This window comes from Hippocampus bargibanti, linkage group LG13 (assembly GCF_051943395.1).
Source record: "Hippocampus bargibanti isolate YZ-2025 linkage group LG13, ASM5194339v1, whole genome shotgun sequence".
Classification (NCBI taxonomy): domain Eukaryota; kingdom Metazoa; phylum Chordata; class Actinopteri; order Syngnathiformes; family Syngnathidae; genus Hippocampus; species Hippocampus bargibanti.
Window position 1 is genome coordinate 19427984 of NC_142746.1, and position 20392 is coordinate 19448375.

General features: G+C 39.8%; 1 protein-coding gene across 2 annotated transcripts; it reads right to left on the bottom strand.

Annotated features, from left to right (window-relative positions):
* Nucleotides 1-751: 751 nt before the first annotated feature.
* rel (REL proto-oncogene, NF-kB subunit) lies at nucleotides 752-19636 on the bottom strand. Of its 2 annotated transcripts, XR_016116863.1 has the most exons (12): nucleotides 19529-19636; nucleotides 19201-19239; nucleotides 15822-15961; nucleotides 15525-15673; nucleotides 14165-14256; nucleotides 11346-11486; nucleotides 7931-8035; nucleotides 6672-6890; nucleotides 6498-6563; nucleotides 6321-6392; nucleotides 2808-5175; nucleotides 752-2776 (listed from the first exon to the last, which is right to left on the bottom strand). XR_016116863.1 is itself a non-coding variant. In XM_089011727.1 (11 exons), exons 1-11 carry the CDS (start codon nucleotides 19533-19535, stop codon nucleotides 4331-4333), a joined length of 1875 nt encoding a protein of 624 aa, XP_088867853.1. In that variant the 5' UTR covers nucleotides 19536-19636; the 3' UTR covers nucleotides 752-4330. The 2 variants fall into 2 exon arrangements, 1 of the variants encoding a protein (XP_088867853.1); XM_089011727.1 differs by having other exon boundaries at nucleotides 752-5175.
* Nucleotides 19637-20392: the final 756 nt, after the last annotated feature.

The window sequence follows — 20392 nt, forward strand, 5'->3', positions numbered from 1 at the left end:
TATTAATGATAGTGTGACAAAATTGACTGCGGTTGAGGTAGCCTCCCCTCGCAAAATTGAAGTCTTTATTTGACAATACTGTGCATTACGGTAATCTTTCGTGAGGAGCGGCGTTGGCTTCCTTCAAATTAAAAGCGAGTCAACAAAACATGCACGTGAAGAATAAAATATGTAAAATAATGATTTTTTTTCACTGCATGGAGAAATAACAAATGCCAGAAATGTGCTAAAAAGAGTTCTTAAGTGAAGTTTGCACGGTAATTCTAAATTGGATTAAATGGTGGATTTTCACTGTCATGCTACTGTTTTCCTTTTGCTGGTGATACCAGCTAGATTAGCACGAAAACACAATAAAACAATTTGAAAGAGCTTGAAATCTAATCACAATAAGAATGAGGGGAAACCATTAGAAGATTTAGTTGTGGTAGTATGTGGTACATAATAAATAAAAAAACGACTATACCCCAATCAGATTGCTATTATTAGTGCAAATGTGAAGTGTCTGTCTATTGTCATTCATCCATAGTCCAGACCCTGAGTTGATCGTATAGTATTAACAGGAATGAACAATAAACAATGAAATGATAGATATCAACAGTGTCATACAGTATATGTATTGGCTGTTTAATTATTTATCATTTCGATGCATAAATGTTAGAAAGTGTGAATGTGAAAATGATTAAAAGTCAAGGCCTGTACTTAATAACGATAAAGTGGCAATTCGCAATAGCAAAGTGACGTCATAGTGAACCCCACCCCCCCCTCAACCCACGATGCGGTGAAGAGTAAAGTGACGTGACAGTGACACCGACACCCAATTGAGGTGTGTGAAGAGGCGGCTTCTGTCACTATAAGACAGCGTTTCTCCTAAAGACAAGCAGAAAATGCGGTGGTGCGTCTTGTGGTTTTTCATCAAACAAACCAAGTGACGTCAACGCCGCGGTGTGGAGGCGTGTGCGCGCAGCTTTCACAGAAGGTGGATTGCATAAAATGTCTGTGTGGTATCAATATTGTAGGCGTGTGAAAATTTGGCTGCCATTTGTGAGATGATGCTGTCATTCATCCTGGCAATAGAAAGTCTGCTTCGAATGTCAAAGTATGTGGGAAGATGCTGGAGTTGATGGTGAACTTGGTATTTTGAGTTCATGAAAAGAGTCCATGACCTTTTTTGTCATGAATTATGGAGATCACAGACCACAAAAGGCTCAGGTGTCAAAATCAAGGCCCTGGGGCCAAATCTGGCCCACCATATCATTCTATTCGGCCCGCGAAAACAAATCAAGCTTAATGTTAAAGGACAACCGACGCCCCCGGACAAGTTGTGTCCATAATTTTTAAAATCACTTCAAATGACTTCTACTGAGCATATTTTACAAAGATTCTACGGCATATAGCTATATTTTACGTTTTAAGACTCGCACTGAATATTCAGGGAGTCTTATTTTCGCCATTGACCGAGAAAGCGACACACAATGCATTTTGGGTACTTTGGCCTGTAAACTTCGTGTTGATGGCGAAATTAGAAGGAAAACACATAAATAACGCGATGTGTGTTGCACCAAGACTACTATTTGATACTAGTTGACACAAATTACCAGCAGACAAATCAGCCCATTTCCAACGGAGATTGGGCGCCATCTTGTGAATTTTCTGGGACGCTAAATTGGAGTCCTGATGGCTCGAATTGATACGGAGGACTTCTTTAATCGATTGCAAACATTTATGCTTCCCTCTTCAGAACTATTTGAATCATATTCATAACTGGATGAGTAACAGGAACGCATCTTCTCCGAATCTGAACTCTCTGAGGCCATTGTTTTGATTCTGGAGCAAGGCAGTTTGTGAAGGAGTATCCTGACGTGACGTCACGAACAAGGGGGCGGGACTTTCTGAATCTTCCCAGTTTCGAGCTAATTTGTGGCAGTTTTGGGACACTTTAAGTCATTTTTATTTGTGCTTTGCATTTGACTAAAAATATCAGCCTGCGTGTTTTGGGTATTTTAGATGCTATAAAACGTTTTTCTGATGTCAGTTAGGAAACAAAAAAATGGTGTCGGTTGTCCTTTAAATGATGTTATACGGTATACAATAAATACCATTTTGTTTCCAATTTCCGACCATATCTCTCTCTCTGTTTTATTCAACGTTCGTAATATATGTGTGAATCTTTTATGCAACAATTGTATTTTCTGCTCAACAAGTCGGCGCAAAAGTAAAACGTAAATGACACCCTGTTCTGATTTAATTAGTGGTGATCTAACTGATGGAAGCACGCCCAGTCCACCAAAATTGTCATCACCAACGTCACTCTGCTCATTTAGATAACAGACAATCTCAGCGCCGCAATATTTAGAAACCTTCTGCTCCACATTTTAATTATAGCAATTAAGAGTTAGATTCTTGCTTGAAAAAAAGTTACTCACACAGCTGGGAAAATCCCACCCAGACGGGGAGATTACGCTGCATTGAATATAGTCCTAAATGTAGTCCTAAAACTCAATATTCTGTGGGCCCTGGAATTTGAGTGAAAATGACAAAAACCCTGGCACTGGAGTGGACTCATTTTTTGCACATTGTTTGGGAGTGAATGAGGGAGTACAAAAGACATGATGAGCGAGACCATAGTTGACAAAGTAGCTCTTCACAAGAGCAAACAAATGTTTGTGCTTCATTAGCCATGCCTCGATTTCTATAAAAAAAAAATAACAAAGAAGCCTCAGTTAAATGAATAAATCAACAAAGTATTTATATTTCTATCAGTCAAACATCTGTTTGCCTCTGTGAGAATAACACAGGTGATCACTCGCGTGACATAGTCATTACTGAGGGAAATCACAACTCTGCGTGCTTCCTTCAACTTCCTAATTGGAAAATTTAGTACCTTGTCAATTCACAACATTCCTTCAGCAAATCCTGAATGATGTCTGAAATGACAAAAATGCTGTTTGGCAGAAAATAATAGAGAAAAAAGGGACATACAGTGATACCTTAGCTTACGAACTTAATTGGTTCCCAGACAGAGTGTGTAAGGCGAAAAGTGTGAATCCTAAAGATTAATTTCCCATAGGAAACCATTAAAATGAGAATAATCCGTTCCCAGGTCCCCATAAAACATAATTTTCTACTTTTTCTGATTTTATAAGCCTTAAAACTACACAAAATATACCTTATTTTATGGATAATAAATGTGCTATGGTATTATAATTAAAGAAATAAACTGTACTATGATGAGGAACGTAGCCTTCTTCTTTCACCATCTTGAGGAATGATCCCTTGTAGGTGCTTTCTCTGCGATAATTTTACCTTGTTCCTCATCAATTGTGTTCTGTTTAGCTGGGTTAATAGCTTTTTGCATCAAGTGTACAGATGGCTTGTGCGGGTTATTTGTGGAACCAGATTGATGGGAATTTTAACCTTGCAGTCAACACGCTGCCTTTGAAGTATCAAAGTTGAAACAAGTCCAAATTTCACTGTTTTCTATCCATTTTGTCAGTCTCTGTTGTCTGCCTGTCTCTTTAATGTTTAAACCACCTCCCCTCACTGCTGCGTTCTTGACCAATCACGTGGTTTTAACCGAAGACAGGGGGCGGGGAATAGAGGACAAAAAAAGTCGGCAGCCATTTTCTTTTTGGAGAACGGCTTCACTCCCTCTCTATCTGTAAACCCCACCTCCCCTCACGGCTGCGTTCTTGACCAATCACGTGGCTTTAACCGAAGACGGGGCGGGGAATAGAGGACAAAAACAGTCTGATGCCATTTTTGTTGTTAGAAGAACGGGCTCGTTCGCGAACGACACATCACTCATTGATGCAGCTCCGTGTATGAAAAAAGTTTGTATGCCAAGGTAAAATTTTTATAAATTTAACGTTCGTAAACCGAAAAGTTCGTAAGGCAAGGGGTTCGTAAACCGAGATATCACTATACTCAAATATGGGACGTTCTTTTACAAAGTAATCTGTTCTTATAGTTTACGTTAAAGAAATCTGACAAAAGCTCGAACCAACAGAAGAAAAAAGTGCATTGTTACTGCTGTATTTCCTGTCTGTTATGGCCTAAAAATGAAATATGATTATTCATTATCTGGTGAAAATTATGGAGTACTGCAACAAATAAAGATTCGTATTACCAAGGGCCAGGAAATCATTAACTATCGCTGGTTAGGGTGTGAACAACTGTACCAAATATTGTGCTCACCCACAGACGTCATCCACAATACATGACATGGCAAAGTAAATAACCAATTAGCATGCTAGGACTCGTAGCCTTTTCAGTTTGCGGGAAGTCCACGAGTTGAATTCTTTGGCTCAGACTACCTTCTGATTCCTCACAGTCACTGTTTTAAGGAATGGTTTGTCTCGGCTCTGATCCAGTCCTCCAAAGTCGAAAAGTGACTTTCAGAAGTCACGTGATTGGTCGAATAAGGGTCTTCAAGATTCGGATGAGCAAGGTGTGGTTTGCTTCCACCATCTTGGTTTAAAATGTTCGTGTTGGTGCCATTGCTCATAGAACAAGGAAGAAGGTTGGTGTATGTGTTGGCATGGGGTTCTCGTGGAAAGGGCATCGCGTGGACGTTCGATTCTTGCTTGACCGAGACGTTAGACTCTTGTTTCATCTGGAACCCCATCTGAGATTCTCCTCCGACTTGGCCCTTCAGAAATTCATTCCTTTCCATTCGCTCCAGAAGTGGGAAATTTCCCAGCCTCTGAACAATACTTTCAGAACCAGGAACTGTACTCTCAATCTGGAACGGACTGAGGGCATTGAAATTGTTCCACGTATTCCGAAAGCACTGGTTCTGACTCCCAAGGTGGTTCTGGACCTTGTTATCGAAAGAAGCTCCTGGACCTTGGTGCTGCGAATGGAAGAGCCGGTGGGACTCAGGTTGGCTCATCACAGGAACTTGAGGAACTGCATCCAAGCACCGTAAATCTCTCATAGAGAGCTCAGGGAGGAGACTGTTTTCACCGGGGAAAGCAGAACCACGGTTTTGGTGCTGCGGCCGACAGCTCTTGGGCCGGGGAGGATTGACCATGATGTTAGGAGGATTGGCAGCGGTCGTATCCATCGGAATTACTGGATTGGGGTTTGTCCAAGGATTTGCATGGAAGGGTTGGTTGAACGCAGGTTGCTGCTGCTGCATTGGAGGTGGATGCTGCCTCTGGTACACGCTAAGGTCTACGACAGATCAACATAAGACTGAGATATTTTTGCCACGATGACATGTATAGTCCTTAAATCAAGGATCACTGCAGAGTAAGCCAGAACCACTATACCAAGGGTGTCAAACCCATTTTAATTGCGGGATAATTTGGAGTTATGCCTTCCCTCAGAGGGCCATTATGACAATGAAACCACAAAATTGTTACTTGTACAAAACTAAATGATAGATTTCTAGTTTGAACTCATTCACTGCCATTCCCGAATTTATTCAGGAATTGAAAAGCATGACGTGAAGCGCCATTCCCGGATTTAGTTTATTCTTGCGTGGGTTTCAAGCTTTGGTCAGACCTCTGGCATTGTTTGTCCCTAATACGAGGACTAAGCATTTACCTTTTGTACAGCCGCCCCCACTTTCAATGCAGATAACTCTACAATCAAGTAAACTCAAAATAAACGTCAGCTGTTGTTAAAGCACTATATAAACCAATATGTATGTATCGTATGGTATTTTGGACAGCAGCCCTCCTTTCAAGCTCAGATAACGCCAGACCCATATAACTTAGGAATTAACTTTTTTTTTCTAATGAAAGAAGAGAGTCTAAGGTTTCTTACGCTGCATTGAATATAGTCCTAAATGTAGGACTGGAACTCAATATTCTGTGGGTCCTGCAATTTGAGTGAAAATGACAAAAACCTTGGCACTGGAGTGGACACATTTTTGCACATCGTCTGGCAGTAAATGAGTAAAAAAGCAGTCACGTATAATAGTTTGGTCAATTATTCTTCAAGTGAGTGTAAACTGGAAAAAAAATCATTGCAAAATCTCAACATTATAATAATTCCTAAGTTATATGGGATACTGTCAATGGTTGCCACTTTCTCATTTTACCAGTGTAATAAATATTAATAAACATTTGGTGAAACAGGGAATTACTTGATGGAACTGATAACTACTTCAAAATGAGTAAACAATTGTAGGAACAGACAACTACTTGCAACAAACTAACATGTCATTAATCAATTGATATGGTGACCAATCATTGCCATTGATTGGTCTCGGAATATCCAAACTTCCTGACACCATTTGTCTTGGGATCTTTTATTTTGCGTCACCTCGAGTCTCTTCTAAAGTACAAGATCAATCAAAATAATTACTGTACCTTGCATGTGATTCCTGGTGCTCAGTGACACTGCCCTTTGCCTGCTTGTAGCCAGGCCAGAAAAGGGAACAGCTAGAAAAATGTCAAAAAACCTTTGTCACCTTCATGTATTTATGTACTTACTCTAGATGTGAGCATACATTAGTTTGATCGATTAAGTTCTGTGGCAAATCTTACCTGACAATCCGGACATCTTCATTATATTTTCTCGACTGCGTTTCTTCTTATTATAGCCGTAAGGGTCTAGGAAAAAAAAGCATAAAAGGCATAAAATGTTTTGCAGGTACCTCGCCAACTAAGTGGAAAAGTGCGACCACCCTCAGGTGCCTATTTACCCAACATACTGCTCACCTTTGTCATCGGGAAGATATCGGAACTCCAGTGGTTCGCTCACTTCCACATCTGACGGTCGGCGTAGCTGCATGTGTACAGTGACGGACTCTGTGATAGAGGTATTGTAGAAAGGCGGCGTCTTGAAGACGATGGCCACTTGGCGATGAACGTCGGCTTGGGAGAATGAGCCTTTGGCTTCCCAGCCGTTAGAAGAGAAAAATCGGACTTCGATGTCATCTAAAGGAAAGAGGGAGTACAGAAAGATGAGTATGCAAAGAGATGAATGGCTAAGAGATGAATGGCTAACCCTCAGATCCAGTGGTGAGCCGTAAGGGCCTGTAAAACCTTCTCTGCTGGCCTAAAAATACAGTAAAGTCTCGTTATATCGATATTCAAGGGAGTCCGAAAAAATATCGATATAACCGGGACTATCGATATATCCGACCCTGTTTGCATGTAATTTTCTCCGTGCGTGCATCGAAATAGTATCGATATAACCGGGACTATCGATATATCCGATATCGATATAACGAGACTTTACTGTATCTGAATCTCAGACTAATGTGAATTATATTTCGTCCATGAATTCTTATTAAATCATTTCAAATTGTCTCTAAGCTTACTTTCATGGATTTTCCTCTGTTGTGCTGCTGGAGAATAATTATAAGAGATAACTACTGTGTATATTACAGTAACGTATTTTCAGGTACAGTAAAGTCTCGTTATATCGATATTCAAGGGAGTCCGAAAAAATATCGATATAACCGGGACTATCGTTATATCCGACCCTGTTTGCATGTAATTTTCTCCGTGCGTGCATAGAAATAGTATCGATATAACCGGGACTATCGATATATCCGATATCGATATAACGAGACTTTACTGTATATATGGCGTACCGGAGTATAAGGTGCACTTCCAATAAATGGCGTATCTACAAACCGTTTCCATGTACAAGGTACACCGGACTATATCTCCAACTATAATATATAAATATATTAAAAAATCCCAAATTTAAGGAACACCACATTATAAGGCGCGACAGTAGAGGGTGGGGTTACGCACTACTTCTTCTACAAGGGGAAATGGATTTATGGCTGCTGACAGTAGTTGCAAGACCTGTTGTGACTCAATATTATGTCACATATAAGGCGCACCGGCGTAAAAGATGCGCTTTTGGGTGCGCCTTATACACCGGACAATATGGTAGTGACTTCTGTCTAGAATAAGAAACAGTAAAATGGAAATGGAATGGAAGACACTTGACTCCAGTGTACCTTTCTGCACTTTATCACAAAGCAGGAAGATCTCATCCCCTCCTTTCACAGAACCGCTGTTGCTGTTGATCCGACAGATCCTCAGCTCGGCGGTATTTGGGGCCCCTGTCGTTTGAAACAGACGAGAGAACAAACGGGTGGAATCACAGGTGGCCTGTCTGGTTGGAAACACGTTTTGAGCGCCATCAAGTCAGATGAAAACAAACACTTATGGAGTGAGCGGCAGCAATCAAGTCGAAGCTTCGTTAAATTGAGTCACACGTCTGTTGTCAGAAGAGGAAGTACTACATGGTGATACTTGTTTGAGAGTTCGTGTATACAGTATACAACTTCCTCTTTCACAATGTGCGGATGTGTTTGCGTGCACGTTTGTGTGTGAGTGTGTGTGTGTGTGTGTGTGTGTGTGAGTGTGTGTTTGTATGACTAGTCTTGTGAGGACCACTAACATTTTATACCATACGTAGTGAGGACATTTTTGACAAGTGAGGACCTTTTGGACGGTCCTCACAAGTTTTTCATTCTATGGGCTTCTGGAGGGTCTATATATGCATCTGTTAAAGTTTCAGAAAGGTCCTCACAAATTCACCCAAAATGATTTTTTCGTGTGTATTTTCATTTCACTTGGATACAAACACTTTACTCACTTTGTGTGTTTGTGTGTGTGTGTGTGTGTGTGTGTGTGTGTGTGTTTGTATTGCTAGTCTTGTGAGGACCATTAACATTTCATACCATACGTAGTGAGGACATTTTTGACAAGTGAGGACATTTTGGCCGGTCCTCACAAGTTTTCCATTCTAAAGGCTTCTAGAGGGTCCATATATGCATCTGTTAAAGTTTCAGAAAGGTCCTCACAAATTCACCCAAAATGATTTTTTTTCTGGTGTGTATTTACATTTCACTTGGATACACACACTTTTTACTCACAGTGTGTTTATGCGCGTGTGCGTGGTTAATGAGAGGGAAAATGTTCATACCACAAAAAGTAAAATGATATTTTAACCAAATTCATCACAGGGGTGAGGACTTTGAATGTAGCCATTCAGAGTCCTCACTCCTGCTGTTATTTCAATTTCAAGTCCACTTTTTATTTCTTTGTTTTTAAAGAAGTTGAAGTGGGAAATGGGGGTGACATTTAGGGTTCAAATGTAACACTAGTTCTTCTCTAAACTTATCAGCAACGATGGTCCTCACTCCTTATCTGGAATTATCCGGACCTCACAAAACCGTTGAAACAGGAATGTGTGTGTGTGTGTGTGTGTGTGTGTGTGTGTGTGTGTGTGTGTGTGTGCGTGGTTAATGAGAGGATAAGGTTCATACCACAAAAAGTAAAACAATATTTTATATTTGGAGTATAAGTTAAAAAAAAGATCATATTGCATTTCATTTTTCATCTAGAAATGCTTCATGTCACAAATAGGGAACAGCAAGTGCTGAAGAATGAATGACGGTGTCTTTGTGTCGTCATATCATTTGTTATTTAGTCTTTTTTACTTCAAGATGGTGCAGCGAGAGTGGCTGCCTTTACAGCAGCTCCTGTATTTTGTTTTTCTACTTCTTTCTTTCCTTTCATAACTTTGCTGCTGTGAAATGTAAATGTCTCCACTGAGAGACGAATAAAGGTACATCCACTCCAATCCAATATTATGCAATTGTTAGTGTGTGACATAAATAAAGCATTGTATTGTATCATATTGCTACAAGTGTGGAATAAAACAGTAGTGTACTTTCCGGTGTATAAGGAGCACCGGAGTATAAGGCGCACCCCCAATTGATTTTCTTTGTCCATATAAATAGAACGGAATACAATGATCGCTAAAGCACGTTTGACCTAGTGTAAATTTTATTGAATAGCCTGCAGTTTACCTGTGGAATGTTTGATAAGCATTTGTCTTTTTTTTGCCACCTGCCCGAGCTTTTTGGGGAACACGTTGCAGCCATAAAATAATTCAGTTAATGATTAGTAGCTAAAAGCAACAGAGATTGTCAGTTTGAACAAATAATGTCTTGTCTTGATTTGCAAATCACACATCCCAACTTCATTGGAATAGATGATTAAAGCGCAACTGCAAAGTGACTCATATGATGCATTGCATTATTTGTCCTTAAGGTTAAAAAAATGCAATTGTTGTAATTATTGCTTGTGCAGCATACCGTATTTTACGGATTATAAAGCGTATTGGTCCGCTTTTGCAAAAATTGAAGGCTTTAGGTGCATTGCCAGAAAAGTTACCGTATTTTCCATATACAGTGATACCTTGGCTTATGAACTTAATTGGTTCCCAGACAGAGTGTGTAAGGCGAAAAGTGTGTATCTCCAAAAATTATTTCCCATAAGAAACCATTAAAATGAGAACAATCCGTTCCCAGGTCCCCATAAGACATAATTTTCTACTTTCTAATTTTCTAAGCCTTAAAACTACTCAAAATATACCTTATTTTATGTATAATAAATGTGCTATGGTATAATAATTAAATAAATAAACTGTACAGTACAATAAAGTCGTTTTATTTACCTTTGTAATGGTCGTTAATGGCTTGTGGGAATGGAGTGGCCGGATTCCTCAGCATTAAACACTTGATGAGGAACGTAACCTTCTTCTTTCACCATCTTGAGGAAATATCCTTTGTAGGCGCTTTCTCTGTGATAATTTTATCTAGTTCCTCATCAATTGTGTTCTGTTTAGCTGGGTCGATAGCTTTTTGCAACAAGTGTACAGATGGCTTGTGCGTGTTGTTTGTGGAGCCTGATTGATGGGATATTTTAACCTTGCAGTCTACACTCTGCCTTTGAACTATCAAAGTTGAAACTCTCTCACTGTCGTCTGCCTGTCTCTTTAATGTTTAAACCACCTCCCCTTACTGGCTTTAACCGTGGCTTTAACCGAAGACTGGGGGCGGGGAATAGAGAACAAAAAAAGTCGGCACCCATTTTCTTTTTGGAGAATGGCTTCACTCTATTTCTATCTGTAACCCCCCCCCCCCCACACTGCTGCTTTCTTGACCAATCACGTGGCTTTAACCGAAGACTGGGGCGGGGAATATAGGACCAAAACAAGCCGGCTGCCATTTTTGTTGTTAGAAGAACGGGCTCGTTCGCGAACGACACATCACTCATTGAGGCAGCTCCGTGCGTATCCCGAAAAAAGGTTGTATGCCAAGGTAAAATTTTCAAAAATGTAACGTTCGTAAGCCAAGGGGTTCGTAAACAGAGGTATCACTGTACAAGGCATACTGGACGATAAACGGTGTGCCTTATACAGTATATGGAAACAGTTTGAAAATACACCATTCATTAGCGGTGCGCCTTATACTCCGGTGCGCATTATACACCGGAAAATAAGATAACTTCTTCATGATGTATTTACGGAATAAACTTTGAACATAAATGCTCCAAAAAAAAAAAAACATCACTAACTGTTGTCATAGATGGGATTGCTGACAACGGGCTTGAGTACTCGAGTGTAGTGGCCGCAGTCATCTTGCAGGAAAACCTGTATACACAATCGAACCACGTTCAGGTCATACTCTTCTGTCTGCAGCAGCTGCTCTTGAGGCACTGTGGTCACACAAATGCAGAGAAACACCAAGACGCTTGGTTATTATCGGAGAGCAATTTCAGACGTAAAAAAAAGAAGATTCGATCATTGCTGAACAAACTCAAAGTGAGAGTCATTGACACGTTGTAGAAATGACGTCTGAGAAGTCAACTCTAATAGTTTGCTCAATTGTTATTCAAGTGAGTGTAAACAAGAAAGTGAAAAAAATATATATTTATGACCCGTGACAATTTGAAATTTTGGCATTATTTTAGCAAAGATCAAACTAGGTGATTTGCTTTCACGGTCCGCTTAAACTGATGCGACGGGACGGATGCAGCCCCCAGGCCTTGAGTTGGATAGCCATGCACTGCAGAGATGCATTGATATTTGATTTTGCGAGCGCAGACAATACAAACAAGCTAGTTTCAATATTGAAGCTATTCAACATGTTTCTAGATGAATGAGTTTCCATCTCGTGCCTCGTAGCACCCCTGTCAAAGATCTGATCATGCTTTCTGGTCCCACGACATTACTTTCACATACGTCACGAGCCATTTTTAGACAATTGTGTCGCTCACGGGTTTTAAACACACACAAACGCACACACACTTCTTTCCACTCGGCTATGACGTCGCTCAGCGTCACTGTCGCAACAAATTGTCGGTGGTGAGCTGAAAGCCGCTGTTAGTCAGCGTTTGTTTTGGCATATACAGTGATACCTTGGCTTACGGACTCAATAGGTTCCCAGACAGAGTGTGTAAGGCGAAAAGTGTGTATCCCAAAAATTAATTTCCCATCGGAAACCATGTAATTAATCATTTGTTAATCTATCTATCTAGCCAGCTAGATAGATAGCATATAGATAGATAGTTAGGTAGACAGCAAGATAGCTAGTTAGCAAATAGATATCAAATAGATATGTAGCAAGGTAGCCAGCTAGATAGCTATCTAGATAGCCAGCTAGATAATAAATAACTAATAGTGTTAAAAGATTAAATGTAACTGTTAATATTTTAGCTTGTAATATTCTAACCTAACAATAGCCAGCTAGATAGCTAATATTCCCTCGCAAATAGATAGCCAGCTAGGTAGCCAGCTATTTAGCGAGATTAACTAGCTAATAAATAACTAAACGATAGCCAGCTAGACAGCTAGCCAGCTGGCTAATAGATATAAAATAGATAACCAGCTAGGTAGCCAGACAGATAGCCAGATAACTGACATTCTTTTGTATCAGTCGCAAAGGAAAAACAAAAAAGAAGAAAATAGTTCCTAGATGCCTATCTCAATTACAATGTTAGCTAATAGCTAATAGCTAATTGTTAATGGCCATTTCATAACCGCTGAGATATGAGCAGTCACATGGCGCCACTTTGATCCAACAAAATGAAAAGCAAGATGTCATTACGTCGCATACCTTTGGGGCATTTTAGTATTCAATTTTAAGATTAAGGATTAGGAAACACTACGATGCATTCAGCATGGTTATGCTCCCCCCTCCCGGTGCCTCTTTGCTAATATTATTTATATTTTGGCTAAACAACAACATAAAAATAATAAATAGAGTCGGCAAGAGGATTGCAGTTTGGAATTTCCCATCAATTCCATTTTCCATGGAGCTTATCCTCTGTGAGGTCGCTCGTAAACCGCAGGCCTGGTGACTGGTCGCTGGCCAATCGTGAGCGCAAATTTTCAAGGGAAACGCAACAACACACTCTTATGCCATTTGTATTGAGAAATGATAGAATTCAACAAAATCAAACAAACTCTCACCCTTTTTTGTCATCACTTGGTTTCATTCACATTACCATATTTCCCGGTGTATAAGGCGTACCCAAAGGCCTTCATTTCCAAAGTTGAGCCTGCGCCTTATAAGTAGGTGCGCCTTACATGTGAAGTTTTATTGAGGCACAACCAGTCTCGCAACTACTGTCAGCAGCCACGACTCTTGTATAAGAAGTAGGACGTAACCCCAGGCTTTACTGTAGCACCTGATAATATGGCGTGCCTTATATTTGAAAAACTTTTATATACATTTATATTAAGTCTGTGTAGGCTCTCAGTCATACAAGAGTGGTCCATTGACGAAAAGGTTTCTTCAGCCGTCATCTGTACTTCTTTGAAGGTGTCGGATGAATTTACCAGCACAACTGTAGTTCGCTGATGAAGCTCTTCGGATGAGGAGCGAAATGTCCGACACCTTCAAAGAAGTACAGATGACGGCTGAAGAAACCTTTTCATCGATATTTATATTAGATATTTGGAACACTTTTTTTCATTGATTGAAGTTGCGCTGCCTTATAACTTTTATATATTTATATATTATACAGTAAAGTCTCGTTATATCGATATTGGATATATCGATAGTCCCGGTTATATCGATACTATTTCTATGCACGCACGGAGAAAATTACATGCAAACAGGGTCGGATATATAGATAGTCCCGGTTATATCGATATTTTTTCGGACTCCCTTGAATATCGATATAACGACACTTTACTGTATTTGGAAGACTGTTGTCATTCATTGAAGGTGCGCCTTATATACTCCGGTGCACCTTATACATGGAAAAAGTTTGAAAATGCACCATTGATTGGGGGTGCGCCTTATACTCCGGTGCACCTTATACACTGGAAAATACGGTATTTTTTCATGGGAGAGCAATTTTAAAGTCTGAGACGTCAAAGAACTCACCAATGAAGGGGTTGATCCTTTTGCTAATCCGTTGTAAAATAGCATCTTTCACCTCCCGCTTTTTAACACACCGGATACCCAGATTCTGGAAACTAAGCAAATCACAACATACTACATGAGTCACTTGGACTACAGCGGCACAAACAAACAAGTGATACCCAGGCTTAGGAATGTTTTAGCTCACAAACTTTTCACTTCACGAACATTAAATTCACGAGAATATAATCTTGGTATACGAACTAGTTTTCGGCACAACGAACCAAACCACACAGCGCCACAGTGGCTGGCGGACTAGTTTTCCACACCCACTTTCTTTGAGTGCAGACGTGGTTTGTTATCGAGTGGAGTACTTTTGCTACTATGGGATCGAAAAAGACCTCACCACACGCTAGTGCTCAGCTGAAGAGGACACAAAAGAAAATTACGGTCAAGCAGAAGATGGAGATCATTGAAAAACACGAACGAGGTGTGCGTTTGTGTGACTTAGCATCCCAATGCCAGTATGCTAAATTGACCATTGCTACGTGTGGCTAAGGGTGTTTCTGTGTTGTCTGAGCAACGGTCTCAGGCAATAGAAGAGGTTGAAAAATGTTTGCTGATTTGGATTAACGAAAAGCAGCTAGCAGGGGACAGTGTGAGTGAGGGTATTATCACCGCAACTTCACTCGGATATCATCAAGAGTCAACTACATCAACAACCATCACAAAGGAAAATAAAACAACTTTATTCTACAGTAGTTTATTTATTTAATTACAATGCAATATCACATTTGTTATACAAAAAATAAGGTACATTTTCTGTTGTTTTAAGTCTTATTTAGTCAAAAATTATGTTATATGGGGACCTAGGAATGGATTATTCAAATTTTTAAAGGTTTCTTATGGGAAATAAATGTTCGGCAGACGAACTTTTCGCCTTACAAACACTTTCTGGGAACCAATTAAGTTCGTAAAATGAGGTATCACTGTAATCTGTTAGCGGGCTACTTCCTGGTTCGTGAAGCCAAAATGGCATCAGATTTGTTCAATCAGCAGACAGACTTTGTGCTTCATGTAAATTGTATGAGAATTGTAAATGTGACAAACCAAAATATTATGACTGATTCACACATGCCCGCGTACACACACACACATCCGCACACGCATGCATGCACACATAACAAAACTTACATTTTCCTTTTCCCCGATATACCACATTTGAGGTGTATCAATGATGTCACGCCGGGAATACCCATGATGGTGTACTTTATGTGTACGTGTGTTTGGGTGTGTTTGTGTGCACACATTTTATTTCTTTGTAATGCTTCATTTTAGCGACAATGGTGATCACGATTTAGCTAGCAAATGAGTACAAACTCACGCGATTACTTTGCGATCTGGCCCAAACTCAGCCTCGTAGTAGCCATCTTTGCAGTCCTTGCCCACCAAATCATGAGGATGTGGCCTGTATGGTTCATTCTTTGTCACCAAATAAACACACACTTTACCCTTGCCGCTGTAATTCAGAATCTGTGGTGGGGAAAAAAATGGAGTGGGTGGAAAAGTTGATTTACAAACATGCGTGAGGAAAGTCAGTAATTTAGTTTAAGAACGGATGTTAATTTGAGTGGACAAAAAAAAAAAAAACAATAAACCAAAAAATAAAAACAGTCGTCACCTGAAGACTGGGGTAGGTCCTGTTGTTGTCCGTGCTTTTCTCACCGGGGATGCTACCAGCCGATCGTCCCTCACACTTGTACCGGAAGCGCATTCCTCTCATTCTGGGTTGCTCAAAGATGCGGATCGCTGGCTCACTCACTAGGGAGGGACGGTAATCCAAACAATCAGTGAGTGCTTGCAGGAAATGGTCAGAGATTCAAAGGTATCAGAAGTACATGCTGCCAAAAAACGGTCTTCACTTTTACAAATAAATAAATAAATAAATAAATAAACTAGTTAACTCATTCATAGCCAGACACGTGTAAAAATGTGTCCGCTCCAGGGCCAGGGTTTTTGTCATTGTCACCCAAATTTCAGAACTCACAAAATATCGTGTTTTAGGACTACATAAGCGTTCAATCCAGCGTAAGAAACGTCAGACTCTCTTCTTTTATCAGAAAAAAAAGTTAATTCCTAAATTATATGTACCTGAAGTTATCTGAGCTTGAAAAGGGGCTGGCTGTCCAAAATACAACGCAATACATATCTATTGGTTTATATAGAGCTTTAATAACAGCTGAAGCTGCAACAAAGCGCTAACATGGAAAAAAGGGAAATTGTGACCCCTTGTGGACGTTAAAACCATTGCCAGAAATGGCCAGCGCTTTATCGCCACCCAAACAAGAAAAAAACAAAACCCAAACAAATTCGGGAATGGCGCTTTACATCATATTTTCAATTCCCGAATAAATTAGTGAATGGCAGTGAATGAGGTAATAAATACAGGTTAATAAACAGGCGAATAAATAAACACACAAATGAATAAATAAATAAATAAATAAATATTACCAACCAATAAAAATAAAAAATAAATGAATAAATAAATATATAAATAAATAAATAAATGGAGTAATTAAATAAAATAACATATGTCCGGTTATTATTAAATTGTAAACAGTGTATTGATGTCATTTGGGACCACTCATGCATAAAATGCATGGATAATAATAATAATAACACATTTAATTTTTCAGCGCCTTTCTAAACTCTCAAGGCCTGTTTATCTGTTTTCATGAATGAAATAAAGTGCAAAGAATTAAAAAAAAATACACGGAAACACCAAACCACTACAAGTCACGTTTACTAGTAACACAAACAGTATCAGAGGTTGACTTTTCGAAACACAAGTTTGCCAGCTCGTCCAGACAAGGTCTTAAAATAGCTTCTTCTAGTTTTATTTCATTGTTTTAATACTTGGAGAGACTTAAGTCTTGTCATGATAATTAACATGTAACAACTAAGAATGTACTGGCTCATAAAGTTTAGGTTTTTTTTTCCTGCTTGGTGTGTGACTTTCTGTCTTTCTGGCATCGAGGTGATTGATCAAGGTGATTGATTCCACTTTGTTATTTGCTAAAGTCTCCACACCTGCCATATTATTATTTATAGTCACGCACCTTCCAGCATCGCTACATACAAGATGTACAAATGCAAAGTGACCTTTCTGCCTTCTTTCTCATACAACGTTAGCGTGGCGTCAAAAATCACTCCCGTCACACCAAAAAGCCACAATTCATACGCTGTGGGAGCGCACGCAAACTGCAAAGACTGTTTATTAAACTACACTCACACACTAACAGCGTTGAGCGTCACATCAGACTCCTGTCGCCCGTTCTGCAGGCATGACCAATCAATACATGCTTAAAGGACAACCAACATCACTTTTTTGTTTCCTAACTGACATCAGAAAAACGTTTTATAGCATCTAAAATACCCAAAATACGCAGACTGATATTTTTATTCAAATGCAAAACACCAATAAAAATGACTTAAAGTGTCCAAAATCTGCAAAAAATTAAGCTGCGAATTGGGCATTTTCAGAAAGTCCCGCCCCCAGTTTGTGACGTCACGCCAAGACGTTTGCCTTGCTTGAGAATCAAAACAATGGCTTCAGATTCTGAGAATATGCTTTCTTGTTACACATCCAGTTATGAATATGATTCAAATAGTTCTGAAGAGGAAAGAATACATGCTTGCAATCGATTAAAGAAGGTTTTCTGGGTCGTTTTGATGGCTCAAGACTGACGTGTAGTGTCACAGAAAATGCAGAAGATGGCGGCAGAGCTCCGTGTAAGGAATTAATCAGCCCGTTTCCAAAGGTTGATTAATTCCTTAGACCAGGGGGCAAAGTCATTGTCACGGGCCACATTGTAGTTATGGTTTCCTCTCGAGGGCCGTTATGAATTTGGGGAACCCATGAGAATGTTTAAATCCCTTCAAATATGACATATAGAGCACACAGCAAATTAATGAATAACTCGTTTTCAAATCTGAAGTCAAGAATAATGACTTTTATTGTGGTTGACATCCAAAAATATGAAATTTTGCCTCAGATTTTAGCAATCATCATGAAATTTAACAAGTTTGATTTGCTTTCGCGGGCCGAAAAAAATTATGTGGCGGGCCGGATTTGGCCCACGGGCCTTGACTTTGACACCTGTGCCTTAGACGGAGCTTTGTCGGCCTCTTCTGCCTCTTTTTGGTGGAACACGAAGTTTTCAGACCAAACAAGTACAGCAAAATGCATTGATGGAAGGACTGCTACAATGTGTCCTTTTTCGGTCAGGGGCGTTCCTTCAGTGACGTAGGGTGAGGACTCGTCACCAACTCAAAAACAAGACTTCCGGAATACTTAGCGTGAGTCTTAAAACGTAAAATATAGCTATATGCAGTGGAATCTTTGTAAAATATGCTCAGTAGAAGTCATTTGAAGCCATTTTACAAATAATGGACACAACTTGTCCGGAGACATCGGTTGTCTTTTCATACAAGAGTAACATTTGATGAGGCTCTTCTGTCTCGCGTGTGGGCATTATAGAGAAATAGCTGGGTTATAACGAATTGAACCGCGATGGGGTTTGTGCCACTTTTGGGGTCAATGCTGTTGACGCTGCTCTCAAACTAAAAGTGAGGAACTAAAAGTGAACCAGGAAGTTTCATGTGATATGAAGAGAATTTTGATGTGACGGGTCTCTTTCTCCGTCTCTCTCACTTTCTCAATCACACACAAAGCACATACAGACAGACAGACACACACACAAACACACACACAAGGGTGCCAGGATAAAACAAGCCCTGTCGCATTTCTCTTCTAACTGCTGCGTGTATCGTTTGCCAAATGGAAAAAAATGTGATGTTCACACCACAAACAGATAATGTCGATGCCAAGATGGTCGTTCGAGTCCCACAAAAAAAACTCGACTGTGCAACAAAAACAAATGCCGCTTGATTCTTTGCCTCAAGACATAATGGGGAAGTGAAAGTACATTGCTGTGCATTTATTTAGTGATGGGGGTTGCTTTTCTGTGTGGTTCTTTGGAGTCATGAATTGTACTTACTCTGGAGCGGGTCATCCTCAAGCAGGGAGGGCAAAAGAGCTGGAAGAAAATAATCACACGGGAAAGAAAAATGTGAGCTGTAATGTTGATAATTTTGTAAAAAAAAATATGGTCGTTTCACAATTTCCTGACACTGTACAAAAATGAGCTCAATGTTTAATAAAAGTGAAGTCATTAAAGATACATACTGTTATGCAATGGAGTACTGTATTGACATTCCAGAGCCAGTCATATTCACCATAGATACACAATGGACGACGAATGTCATTTTTCATTCATTCCATATTCTACTGTCCTATACGGTAGAGTAAATCAAAAGTGGACTCACCATCCATGATGCTCACGCAAACGCTCTGTTGACTTGTCACAGACTTCTGACTTATTCAGAGTGAGTGACACAAAAATCGAACCACGGAGTGATAAATGAAGGAAGTGCCCTGGCGGAAATCCCCAGCTAGAATCGGCCAATCGGTAGCTTGTGACTCACTTCAGAGATCTTACGGCTTTTTAGAGAGCCGGTTCTATTAGCTCGGCTCACTAAAAAATATCTGGTTCCCCAATGGCTCCTGTTTTTTTTTTTTTTTTGCTTAATGTGCCACCAAAAATAATGTAAAACGGCATGTAAAACAAATTACAAATGCTAAAAAAATAAAATGTATGTGGCTTTATTTATATTCCTTTGTGTGTGACGTTGTGTCTTCTACCACGGATTTTGATCAATCACGTGCAGCTTCAACCGAAGTGGGTGGTGTTGGCTCTTGTAAGTGGCTCCCTATTAAGATCAAACTCTAGTCATTCACTTTAAAGAGCCGATTCCAAGAGCCGCTTCGTTCTCGAACGACACATCACTATTTTACACACGACAAAGGGTCATTTTTTAAACTGCCGCTTAACATTTTCTCTTTCTGTGTGTGAGAGACAGATAATTGAATTGTGAATACGAAGAACAGTCCGATATAAAGAATTTTGCATTATTTTTAGGATGGTCATTATTTTGACATGACTTAATATTACTCATTACAAAAGCCAAACATCCATAATTTCGGGATAACGAGAACCGTGATCTCCTTCTGCTCGATCAGAATTTTCTTTGTCTTCTGAGGCTTAACACTAGCCTCTGGTGGGGTCTTTTTTGGTCCCATAATCGCAAAAGTACTCCACTTGATATCAAACCACATCTGCACTCAAAGTG

Bases quoted from the DNA above. Each gene is read 5' to 3' on its own strand.
- rel (XM_089011727.1), bottom strand. The intron at 14,257-15,524 runs GTGAGTTTGTAC...TGATTTGCTTAG, and splicing joins CCAGATCGCAAAGTAATCGC to TTTCCAGAATCTGGGTATCC. The intron at 11,487-14,164 runs GTGAGTTCTTTG...GTGTGACCACAG, and splicing joins AAGGATCAACCCCTTCATTG to TGCCTCAAGAGCAGCTGCTG.